This window comes from Hemibagrus wyckioides, linkage group LG19 (assembly GCF_019097595.1).
Source record: "Hemibagrus wyckioides isolate EC202008001 linkage group LG19, SWU_Hwy_1.0, whole genome shotgun sequence".
Lineage (NCBI taxonomy): Eukaryota > Metazoa > Chordata > Actinopteri > Siluriformes > Bagridae > Hemibagrus > Hemibagrus wyckioides.
Window position 1 is genome coordinate 3,353,344 of NC_080728.1, and position 13,108 is coordinate 3,366,451.

The 13,108-nt window shown below is 39.4% G+C and overlaps 1 protein-coding gene across 4 annotated transcripts in view; it reads right to left on the minus strand.

The window, feature by feature from the left end:
* Positions 1 to 13,108, minus strand: part of ptprz1b (protein tyrosine phosphatase receptor type Z1b) — a 41,604-nt gene that overhangs the window by 6,952 nt on the left and 21,544 nt on the right. The window contains exons 8-22 of one of the 4 annotated variants that reach the window (XM_058416987.1): positions 11,288 to 11,438; positions 10,146 to 10,330; positions 9,229 to 9,355; positions 9,059 to 9,111; positions 8,505 to 8,946; positions 7,315 to 7,459; positions 6,152 to 6,243; positions 5,948 to 6,012; positions 2,504 to 2,524; positions 2,184 to 2,280; positions 1,899 to 1,981; positions 1,120 to 1,254; positions 567 to 701; positions 319 to 482; positions 67 to 202 (exon numbers count right to left, since the gene is read on the minus strand). In XM_058416987.1, the coding sequence (XP_058272970.1) occupies positions 67 to 202; positions 319 to 482; positions 567 to 701; positions 1,120 to 1,254; positions 1,899 to 1,981; positions 2,184 to 2,280; positions 2,504 to 2,524; positions 5,948 to 6,012; positions 6,152 to 6,243; positions 7,315 to 7,459; positions 8,505 to 8,946; positions 9,059 to 9,111; positions 9,229 to 9,355; positions 10,146 to 10,330; positions 11,288 to 11,438 (2,031 nt within the window). Of the gene's footprint in view, positions 1 to 66; positions 203 to 318; positions 483 to 566; positions 702 to 1,119; positions 1,255 to 1,898; positions 1,982 to 2,183; positions 2,281 to 2,503; positions 2,525 to 5,947; positions 6,034 to 6,151; positions 6,244 to 7,314; positions 7,460 to 8,504; positions 8,947 to 9,058; positions 9,112 to 9,228; positions 9,356 to 10,145; positions 10,331 to 11,287; positions 11,439 to 13,108 lie in introns of all 4 variants that reach the window. The other 3 variants (XM_058416985.1, XM_058416988.1, XM_058416986.1) reach the window with 3 other exon arrangements.

Here is a 13,108-nt window from a genome sequence, read left to right on the forward strand (position 1 = left end):
TTCTATAGCCCATAAAATATGGAGACAAGCATGAGGTCAAGTGTAATAGTAGAGATTTGTAGCTACCTCAGTCTGCACCAGATAGTTCCTCTGGGTGCGGATGTGCTTCAGGAAGCCCATGATGTTCACCGTCCCTTCAGCTTTAATCTGCTTCAGCATGCTGTCTATCACAATGTAAGTTCCTGTTCTTCCCACTCCAGCACTAAACACATGCATAAAGCATCTTTACTAATCATTGTTTAACCTCTAATAGTATTTATAAAGTACACACACACAGAGATATCCAGATGTCAGTTCATTGTCTCTCCAGATGTTTACCTGCAGTGCACCACCACAGGGCCGGACTCAGCGCTCCGTGCCTCAGACGACTTCTGTACAAATTTCAGCACAGGAAGTGTGTACTCAGGAACACCCATGTCTGGCCACTGAGTGTAATGGTACTGATCGATGGTTCTCTCCTGACTGCGACTCTTCAGAGAGCCCTATAACACACACGTAAAAGCACAGTTCTGGCATCCTGTTGTATAAAATCTTGCTCAGATTACAGAAGCATGATGATGAAGAACCTTTTTGCTGTTGATGTTCCTCAGGGTGAAGGTCCGCTTGGTGTAGTAAGCCAACGTTATGGTACTTTTCAGCGTGACAAGAAAACTCCCGTACTCTTCCTGGTTTTCCATAGGCCAGTACTGGTCACATTTTCTCTGTAGGAAGAGTTATGTGATATTTATTTTTAAAGATTCCTATGATTTGATATGATATAGTGGCCTCCAGATGGAGAGATTACTGCTAATAATTATAGAGCTGCTTTTGTCAAGTTTACATCATTCATCATTAATATGTCAAACTTTTAGTAGTAAATATATATGAACATTTTTTTCTATGATGCCACAACCACTTTTTGACCAAATAAAGACAGATTGCTTGATAATGAAGCACATATATTAAGCAAAGTATACTAAAGTACTCAAGTCTTCCACTGTAGAATTTATTTCCATCTTTAATACAACACATCTGTCTCTAAATACCTTATTCACCTGCCTGGTGAGTTTCTTATAAGTCATACTCCAAATATCTGAGCTCTCTTGTTATAAAGTATGCCATAAGTCTGCTTCTCCTTACACGCCCTTTCTCCAACAGGTTGGTTATCATGACGATGACGTTGACGTTCTGCTCCCATACCATCCTCCAGAAGTCTTCCAGGCTTGTCTTCAGTGGACCCTGGGCCGCAATGTAAGCTCTTGGGTGTTTGTAGCCCTAAAAGAGTTTAGAATTCTTGTAAAGATTAATAAGAAATAGTACATAGAAATTTGTCTGAAGTCTCTTTCAATATAAGTCTCTGTAAACCACAAGCTGGAACAATTCAATTCAATTTTATTTGAATAGCACTCTTAATAATAGACATTCATGCAAAGAAGCTTTAGTGAAATCTAAAATACAGAAGTATACTTTATATTTATCCCTAATGAGCAAGTCGATGTGATGATGGTGAGGAAAACTTCCTGAGACGACATGAGGAAGAAACCTGAAGAGCAAGACTAAGGGAACCCCATCCTCATCTGGGTGACACCAGAGCGTGTGATAATAGATCATTTCCTTTATAACTGTGTACTATATCATCAAGTGCAGCTGCATAACTAGGAGTTTTTGAGCAACTTATGAATATGAGCATCAGCATAATTTCTGAATTCCTTCTAGTTATAACATTCTTTTCTACCTGAACTTATCAAATGTACACTGCCTTTATTTAAGACTTAACAGATTGTACCTATAGAGCAAAAAACACATTTTCCAGCACTAATCACAGCAAGATATAACTAGTACAAAGATTGTACAACTTCCTATAGTGATCAATACTTTACACTAAATACACTCCAGATGTGTGGACTTATTACACTTACATCCACGTAGCTGGCATTTATATAGTCTCCAGTCTTCCCATCTTTCTCTGCAGAATGGTTTAGCTTGACTCGACTGTGATCATCTGGAAAAAAGAAAAAAATATATGACTTGATCTTTCTTTCTGTCTGTCTCTCTGTCTTTCTGTCTGTCTGTCTGTGAGGGGGTGAGTCCATTAACAGTTCACACAGCAGTTCTCTTTAACACAAAGATTGTCGCAGTTTTCTTTACAGACTGCACTTTGTACTCCATGTGTTTTTGTAGTACAAAATAATTGGTTCTCTTACAGGCCAGGATGTTGATGTATCTGTTCTTGCTCTTGTTGTCTGGATGGTTTGAGCTGTCTGTCGTAATGCCCATGTCCACAGTGCAGGACTGAATTTCCTGTAAATAACCCACAGACTTTTTGTCATGTAAAGCCAGTCCTGCTCTCTACAGCACATTCTAACATCATTTTTCTGCCGTTTAGATTTCATCACATTTCACACTGACATGCCAAAGTGCATGCAACGAGGCTCTCGGTAACGTTAACCCGGGACAGACGAGACAAGAACGAACTACAGCTATGCATTTAAAGGAAGAATGAACATAGACTGATGTGTCTTACCTCGTAAGACTCTTTCAAGCTCTAATCAGGGGATGGGGAGTAAAATGCAGGAAAAAAAACACAACAATGAGAGTCCAGGACAGACATTGAACAGCCAGTGCTGATACATAAAGAGCTAGCTACATATGTAACTGTGGTTCTGTGAACCGTGTATAACCTTCCTGGGCAGTGTATTACACCTGAATAACCCCTACACAAGGACAGCACACTGCAGAACGCACAACAAATACCTCATACAACAATCACGCCACAGAACCACCTCGCTCAGCCTTATGACTGGCACTTATAGAGCTACACTTACACAACTATGTAGTTTTAACAGCCTACAGGTGCTTAAAGGTGCACATTTATAACCCTCAGGAGTTACTGGGTTCTGCTCCTGATGTGTAACCCACTAGATTTAACCTCAACGTAAATCCTATGTCCACTGGATACCAGTTCAACACTTTCAAATCTGCAACCAGACTTAAAAATACTGCAAAATACTCAATACAATCATTTGCAACCACTAAATTATTAGGAACTGCATTAACACTGGACAACACTGTGTGTTCGGGGATGTTTTTCTGTTCACAACTGCTGTACAGAGTGGTTATTTGAGTTATCGTACCCTTCCTCTGATAATATCTGTTTGTAATGTTTGCACTCAAGATTCAAGTTCCACTGCAGAAATATTTTGCTGTTATATATTGTTATTTTATATTTTAGTGCATTAATTTTTTGTTCATTCTGATGTGTACTTTTTATATTCTGCACAATTATTTTTTATATTGTGTACAATTACTATATTTGCTATGGCTGCTGGGTTCTGAGAGCTACCAAACAAATTTCGTTGTATCACTACAATGACAAAAAAGTCTCTCTCTCTCTCTCTCTCTCTCTCTCTCTCTCTCTGTTTCTGTAGTTTTTGTGTTTCTTCCCCACAAATGTTTGCACTTGGTTCAAAATGCAGCGGCTAGGCTGTTAACGAGAACAAAGGAAAGCGATGATATTTCTTCTATTCATGCCAATTTGAAGATGTTCGTGTGAAAATTGCTCTCGATTCCTTCAGCCACATACGGCCCCTAGGTCACTAAGATCCTGTAGTCAGTTTCTTTTATCTGTTTCTCGCTCATGCTGTAAATCTAAGGAAGATTGTGCTTTTTCTATAGCTGTCAAGATCTGGAACAATTTAGCTTTTAACATCAGGGCCTCTCCAACACTGAGAGTCTTTAACGCTAGTCTTATTTTATTTTGATTAATTGTTGTCATTGTCTTTGGTTATTATAATTCTTAGTGTAAAGCACTAAGGATCGACTTCTGCTGTGTTAAATGTGCTCTATAAATAAAGTCTGATCACACTCTTTAGTGTAAGATTTCTGTGAAATCTAGTTATCTGTGAAAATCGTAGCAGATCTGCAGTTTCTAAAACACTCTAACCAGTCACTAACAACCATACCATGGTGAAAGTCACTGAGATCCTTCAATCTGATGTTCCATCCTAATATTAACTGAAGCCCTTGACTCATGTCTACATATGTTTATGTACTGAGCTGCTGCTTTATGATTCCTTGATTAGATATTTGCATAAATGAACAGTAGCAAATGAGTTCCTAATAAATTAGTCAGTGTTTGTTGAGCACCGTGACATCTATGGAAAGGTTTTCCATAGCACCTCTGGCCAGGAAGGAAAAAAAATAAAGAAATGATTTGTCTTTGAACCCTGGATACGGCATCAGAAGCGCAACTCATCCCTCTGTGACAGCATCATCAGCACTAATGATCTGATCTTATCACTGCAATGAGTGACGCTCATGAGGTGTAAAAGTAGCCACTGCACTGCTTATGGGTTGTTCTGGACCTGAGCATTTACAACCAAAAGGTTGTGAGTTCTGAGTCAGGATTCAAATCTGTCAGCTGAGTCTCAGCACTGAGTCTGATATAGCCTCCTCAGTGATGATGGTCAACTCTATATTAGTGAGTTCATAGCTGTTTTTACAAAAACTCAGACTTCATCAGCATGAGTGCCAGCTACATACAGGTAGCAGTGACCGATCAAGTGACAAAAACTTGCAGACTGACCGGTAAAGATGTCTTTAACTTTAGCTGCGTTAGCCGGTTAACTAGCAAAAGAGAATATGGAAACAGGGTGAAACAGGGCATTGTGTACATGAGGCTCAGGATCTGGTTAAGACTCCGACTCACTACACATTAAAGCACCAATGATTCACTTTCTGGCAACATTCCTGATGATTCACTTTCTGGCAATAATTTCCTCAACACTTACTATAAAAAACCCAAACATGTCAAATATCTCAGTTTTATATGTCATAAATTTGTTAGCTTAATCACAAATGTTTCAGTCATGGTGCTTCAAGCAGGACCGAAGGCTAGATAGTGTATTTTTAACCATTATTATGTCATTAGACTCAAACAAACCGTAATCAAATAAAGTTAAAAATAAAACTTTAACGTATATCATATTTACTTCTACCTTCAACAACAACACCAATGATATGGACATCAATAGACAATCAGCTGAGAGTTTGGTTCATCCTCCATGATGATGTTATTTCCCATAAGGGACCATGATGAGCGTTGATAGTGAGCTGCCTGGTTTTTGTGTTGCATTGTGGGATGTTTTAAGGAGTTTAGGGAGCCCTTAAAATGGGCAAGTCCCTGATCAGTGCCCTGATACTGAACTAGGGAGCTGATTGAGACACAGTCAGAGACTATAGACGCTACAGCAGAGTTTTAAAATAATGCTTGCAATATAAGAGGAAGTTATTCACACCTTTGAAGGACAATAAACCTGTATTAAAGCTCCTACAATAATCACAAGCTGCTAAGCTCCATACGATGTCTGTGTAGTCCAACATGCAAGAAAATAAAGGGAATGATTGTTGTATAAGGCTGATATTACAAAGAGAAAAGGTTTTGTTGTGAGTACTGTGTGTCTGTATGCTGAGATATTAGAAAATCACAAAGAGTTACTCAGGTGTTAAACCCCACCCCTGAAGGTTAGGAGAGAGAATCCGTGTGAGTGTGAGGCAGTGTGTGCTCCATAACATGCTCTTCAATCATTTTAGGCAATCTTCCTGCACAGAGCATGCTCAGGTGCCGTCTCTGCACATGCTCACTTCCTGTTCATCAGCAAGTCAGTCAAATCATTCCTGTTATATTTCACAGTTTATTGAAATAAATCAGAACTGTCCAATCTTATCCGAGAAAGAGCCGGTGGGCGTGAATGCAGGTTTCCGTTCTGTCCGAGCAGAAGACACGCCCGAGTCCATAGATAGCTGAGATCAGCTGATTGAATAGGTGTGTCTTCTGCTGGACTGGAAAGAAAAGCTGCACACACACACAAACAGCGGCTCTTTGTGGATAAGATCAGACACCCTGATATACATACAGTAAATCCTGATAAATTCAGTGGTGTAACAGTTAATATGAAATAAGGAATACCTCAAACTCCTTGGAGAAGGTGTTGTTGGAGTGAAGGTCTGTGACGTGCTTCACAAAGTCTTTCACTGGAAGAGCAGTGTGTTCTTCTGAAAAAGCACGTTTGCATGTGTATAGTATATATGTACTGTATGTGTGTGTGGACATAAAACACTTAAGATATGTGTGTGTGTGTGTGTGTGTGTGCGTGTGTGTGTGTGTATGTACCTGTATCAAGGAGCAGAGGTGTTGATGGAGCTGTTATGACTCTGGGAGATGTTTTGTCCTCTACGTAAAGAGGTGTTGCCTGAAAGCACTTCCTGTACAAACCCAAGCACCAAAAAAATCTTAGTCACATTGTAATGATAAACGCTATTAAAGCTGATGCAGACCATTCAGGTCGTCAACCAGGACACTACAACCCCAACCCAGACCTTTCTGGACTATTTGGGGTGGGGCACATGATATATTGCACTACAATTGCCCATATCTACACTTTATACATCACAGTCATAATGTTCATCCATCTATCTGCATATACTTCTATCTTTTATATTTTTCCACACACTTCCTTCCTTTTCCCACCTATATAGTGTGAGAATATACCACCCTCTGTTGTAGCACCATGTTCCTGGAGGAACAGAATTCCTAGTATATTATATTCTTATTGATTCTACTTTTATGACAGAGAGAGTCAGTAAAGCATGTCACTACACGTCATACTGTGTACTGTGTCTGTGACATAAAATTTTGCATTTAATTTGAGTTTAAATTTGTTGATTTCTGTTGAGCAATTTATGTCAATTATGAAGAAAAAGTGATAATTTGATTCATTTAATAATTTGATTTTTGATGTCATTTAGTGAACTGAATAAGAAATACTGTTAAGGCAGTTAAACAGGACTGATTTCAGTGACTTCACAAAACCTCTGGGCAGTGGTAGCTCAAGTCGTTAAGGCTCTGGGTCGTTGACCAGAAGATCAAGGTTCAAGCCCCAGCACCACCAAGCTGCCACTGTTGCCACTTGAACAAGGCCCTTAACCCTCCCTGCTCCCATGATGTGCTGTATCATAGCTGACCCTGTGCTCTGACCCCAAACCCCCAAGGATGGGATATATGAAGAAAGAATTTCACTGTGCAGTAATGTATATGTGACAAATAAAGACTACTTAACTTTTTATGAGAATATTACAAGAAGCTGAACAGAGTCCTAAGCCTAAGGATAAAAAAATGTCCTGCTGAGTTCATGTGAACATCACTGCACTAATAGGAAACCAAAGGAAGGAATCACACTCTGTATCATGGCCCTTGAATGCTGGCAGCAATGAGAAGGGAGTCCAAAAAGTAAAACCTTAAAACGTGTGTGTGTGTGTGTGTGTGTGTGATATTACCTCCAGTAGATGAGGATGCTGATCAGCACTAACAGACATATTGCAGTTAGAGTAGACACCACTGCTAGCGGCACCACCGTCCTCTTTTCTCTCTCCGTCCCCCCCACCATTCCCACACGAGACTGTGGACTGCTGTTGCTTTCCTCTGTCCGGGGGGGAAACACAAACGCTGTTTAAGCCACAGAAAATTCCATTTTTAATCCTTATACACTGTATTTTATCCGCTTGCTGAGAAGTGGTCAGTATCTTGGGCTTTTTCTCTGCTTATTGCTTATTCACATGCCATTCTCGAAACGGTTTAAAAGTGTTCCTTGTATAACGCTTTAATCCATTAATAACGCCATGTGAAAGAATCAGATGGATTATTAGCTCCTTGGTTGTTCTTACAGAGATTATTGTTTTCCTCTCCTGGGAGTGTTATCTCTAATAGATTAATTCCCATGGATTAGTGCCACCAGTCTGCATGACTTCCTACTTAGACATTGCTATATTTGTATATTTTGAGTTTGTTTCCTTTTAAGGTTTCTTCCTCATATAATCTCAGGGAGCTTTATGGATAACTTTATACATTTAGAATTTATATTTTTCTGTATATTATATATTTTCTTTTTATAAACACACAGTTTTTCCACATTACCTTGTAATCTCTTGTACCTTTAAATTCTAGCTTTTGCACATTACCTTATTATCTCTTATACCTTTAAATTTCTAGTATTTAGTATTTTTTGCTATATTTTATTTTATTTTATTTCTTATATTTTTTTGTTATATTTTGTACCCTTATATTCTAATTTATTTATTTATTTATTTATTTATTCATTCATTCATTAATATCTATCTATCTATCTATCTATCTATCTATCTATCTATCTACAAAGCAAGAGCACAGTGATTACATGACATCATATAACTGTACAACCTAAAACACAGGGAAAGATACATAATGAAAAAACCCATCCTTGTGTTACTGAGAATTCACCCTGAACGTAAGTGACTTCTCACTCTGATATCACATGCGGGAACATTACATTTCATTTTTATCAAGAAATTAATAAGCGTTAGCAATGTGTCCATTGTCCAGTAAAGTACTATCTGCTTGTATTGTGAGATTTCTAGTGTTTTTAGTGTGTCAGGTCTGTTTGTTGAAACGTCACGGTTGGTGTTTTGAGTGCTAAGCTTCATGAACTTACCGTTAAACAGTGGCTGTGTAGGTTCATGAACATTCTTCCCTGAGACAGTGTTACTGGTGACGTATATGGTATTACTCTCTGCATTGGGAGCTGAAGTCACCGCATTGATTCTCGCTTTGTTCATCCTCGCTCGGCCCTTTCCCTTATCCAGAACAGATTTCAAAACCTCAGTTACCAGCATGGTGTCTTCATTCTCTGGCACAATGTGACTGCTAGGATGCTTGTCATGGCTTCTGGCCTGATCAGGAGAAACGGTCTGAGATTCCACATGCATCCATTGCTGCTCAGATGACGTGGTTGTCCTGACAGAAGGATACAGGAATGCTGGGTGACTGGTGGAGGTGGTGTGGTGCACGGAGCTCTTGGAGGAAGATGTACGAGCGGGTAAAGCTCTGGGTTTGCTGCTTGTCTGACTCGGAGATGACGAGGCCTGTGAGGTCTCCTAAAATAAAATGTAAAAAAAATGTGTCATTTATGCAAATAATACAGCCTGCGATTTTGGTACACTTCTGCAATCAGAGATTTCTTTCATTTTCAAAACAAACTAATCCTACCTCGGTAAAATCTTCTACTTGTGTCGATTCAACAGAAGGATCAGGATCATTTTCTGGAGAATGAGGGTTAAAAAAAAGATTCTATGCCAAAGATATTATGCCATAAAAATCTAATACTGATGTAGTTACAGTTACAGTATGTGGAGTGTGAGCAGGGCAGTGGATATTACCAGGGTCTTCCAGAGGCATGTCTACTATCACTTGGTCACTCATGCGACCCGTCAGGCCATTGGTGCACAGCGCCACCACCTGGACCACATAGCTGTTATTGGCTAGCAAGTTGTGGATAATGGCACCCTGTAAGACAGACCAGTGGAAAATGATTTCAAGCCACTGGTTCATGCATCTCAGAATGATTCATCTCGATAAACAAGAAATATTTTCTTTTTAATCTAATATATTTGTCACATCACCTGAATCCACAAACTCCCATCATATACCACAGCCTACAAACAGGGTTTATCTTCCATCACACACACACACACACACTTCTTCATTCAAATTTACCCACAAACCTGTACTCACTCAGCCACACACTCACACTCACACACTTTAAAGTGACTCTCAATCTCTCTGTCCACTGCAAATTATACACTCTGTGTGCGATAACAAGCCTTGTTCTTCTGCCTGATTGTCTGTTTTGACGTTTTTTGCATTTTCACCCTTTTTTGTTGTTTGCTGATTACCTGAACTTTATTAAACTGTTTCAGTCGCAGCTGCATCCTCTCAGCATTTCCTTACCTGACAATATTTATGTCTAATTTATATATAATATTTATTTTTAATATTAATATTAATATTATTATAATAATATAAATTTATTTTTTTACATTAATTTCCATTTATATTATTATTATTATTATTATTATTATTATTATTATTATTATTATTATTATTATTATTATTATTATTATATTAATTAATTTTTTCCATGTATTTTCATGTAAAATATTTATTGTAGTATTGTTATGTTTTTTATTTCATTTTATTTTAATTTCTGTCACTAAGATTTATTACTAATCCAAACTAAAATGTTCAAAACTCTATCATTTTAGATTTGATCATTTAAAATCTACAGACAGCTTACCACATCTTGGTCCCCGTCAGTCAGGTACTGTCGTTTGGGAGCGTTTTTGCCCTGCAGACTCTGGTAGGTGACAGAATATCTCTCAATGCTGGTTTCATAGACAGCACGAGGCCTTTCCCACGTCACCATTATGCTGGTGTAGTTCTGGGGATCTGCCTGGACGTTCTCTGGCTCTGAGCTGCACACTGAGCACAAGACAGGGTGATCAGATTCATCTATAATAATAATCATCATCATCTTCATAATAATAATAATAATAATAATAATAATAATAATAATAATAATAATAATAATAGTAATAATAATAATAATAAGGGTTTCTTCATTCATGTACTGTGTTTCTCATAGCTATGTTAGGAAGAGAGGGGAAACTACAGAGAGAGTGTGTCTGAAAGAGAGGTTTTGTAAACAGACAATGAACGGTCAGAGAAAGATTGTGGACCAGTGTTCCAAAGTCTGAGGCCCTGGAGCACTGAATAATTGGGATCCCACCACCCCCACCAAGAGGACTCTCATGTTTTAGGGGGAAAAATTAGTAAAGCAGAACATGAGGATGTATAAAATGAAGTGCAAGAAACTTGTATGAAATATTGAAAGAGGAACAAGTGGTATTTTGGAATGATTGTAATGATGATGAGAGAGAGGGAGAGGGAGGGAGAGAGAGAGAGGAGAGAGAGAGAAAGAGAGAGAGAGAGAGAGAGAGAGAGACTGTAGCCTTCCATGTGTGAGATTTTGAAGGCATGAAGGTTGAAATCTGGAGGACAAAAGCATTTATTGTGAGCAACTGAACATGAGGGAGAAAGCAGTAACTGAATATAGAATGAAACTCATCATGGAATGTCTTTGACGGTATTTTAGGGAAAAAAGGAGAGATGGACCAGAAAAGCTGTCCACATACCAAAAAAAAACTTTTCCACTTTGTGCAAGTCTGCTTGGAAAAGGGAACAAAGGAAGGGCCATGCTGAGGGGAAAAGATGTTACTTAGCAACGCTAGCTCACTGCAGCCAGTAGTGGTTTTTGTTGTTGCTTTTTTTTAGACAAGGGCATCATCAGAGTTTAAGCACTGAATCAGAGCTAGTGAATTAGAGCACATGTCAGATAAACAAGAATGGTGTGTGTGTGTGTGTGTGTGTGATACTCACTAGGAGCAAGGACTTCCTCTGTTCCAGTGTAAGATGAGAAAACCTGTCCCAGAAACTGCTGCTGTTGCTCCCGGTAGTTGTTCTGCAGGTAATCTGTCAGCATCACATATCCAGCCTGCTGCATGGTCATCACCTCACAGAACACCTCCAGCTACACACACACACACACACACATACACACAGAGAACACCTTCAATATATACACACACAGAACACCTTCAGCTATACACACACACACACACACAGAGAACACCTTCAATATATACACACACAGAACACCTTCAGCTATACACACACACACACACACACACAGAGAACACCTTCAATATATACACACACAGAACACCTTCAGCTATACACACACACACACACACACACACACACAGAGAACACCTTCAATATATACACACACAGAACACCTTCAGCTATACACACACACACACACACACACACAGAGAACACCTTCAATATATACACACACAGAACACCTTCAGCTATACACACACACACACACACACACAGAGAACACCTTCAATATATACACACACAGAACACCTTCAGCTATACACACACACACACACACACACACACAGAGAACACCTTCAATATATACACACACAGAACACCTTCAGCTATACACACACACACACACACACACACACAGAGAACACCTTCAATATATACACACACAGAACACCTTCAGCTATACACACACACAGAATACCTCCAGCTACACTGATCAGCCATAACATTATGACCACCTGCCTAAGATTGTGTTGGCCCCTTTATTGCTGCTAAAACAGTCCTGACCCGTCCTGCACTGTGTATCCTGACACTTTTCTATCAGAACCAGCATTAACTTCTTCAGCAATTTGAGCAACAGTAGCTCGTCTGTTGGATCGGATCACATGGGCCAGCCTTCACTCCCCACGTCCATCAATGAGCCTTGACCGCCCATGACCCTGTCACCGGTTCACCACTGTTCCTGCCTTGGACCACTTTTGATAGATACTGACCACTGCAGACCGGGAACACCCCACAAGAGCTGCAGTTTTGGAGATGCTCTGATCCAGTGGTCTAGCCATCACAATTTGTCCCTTCATCAAATTCACTCAGATCCTTACTCTTGTCCATTTTTCCTGCTTCTAACATCAACTTTGAGGACAAAATGTTCACTTGCTGCCTAATATATCCCACCCACTAACAGGTGCCATGATGAGGAGATCATCAGTCTTATTCACGGCACCTCTCAGTGGTCATAATGTTATGCTGATATAGAACACACACACACACACACACACACAGAACACCTCCACCTATAAACACACACACTAAAGGGCTTTTCAGATGTGAACTAGTGGCTGAGTGAACAGAATCCTGATTTGTGATTGGATAAATAGCACTTTAAATAACAGCTTGTCTCACAAGATGCTAACTCTGTCACTAAATTACAGTGTGAAACATTCCTCTACCCGGGGTTAAAAGCAGGGTTTAGTACAACCAGAACCTGTGGTCAATGCAGTGTGGAAATCCCTGTACAGTACAGTGAGAGAAAGAAATCAGGCACATATTACATAACTCTTCAATCCCACGCATAAATACACACATAAGGAGCAGAATACAAGCCATTTAATTATCTCAACGCTACTGTTTTACAGGTTTCCACCTTCCTGAGGAATACATCCTTCTTGCGAGTGTACACGAGTATTTGTATGAGTTTTGCAGTATTTGTATTATCACACAGTATACGGCCTTTCTGTTCTGTTTCTCACCTCCTACGTGTCGGACCACCACATGGAGATGTACCACCCACATTTGGTA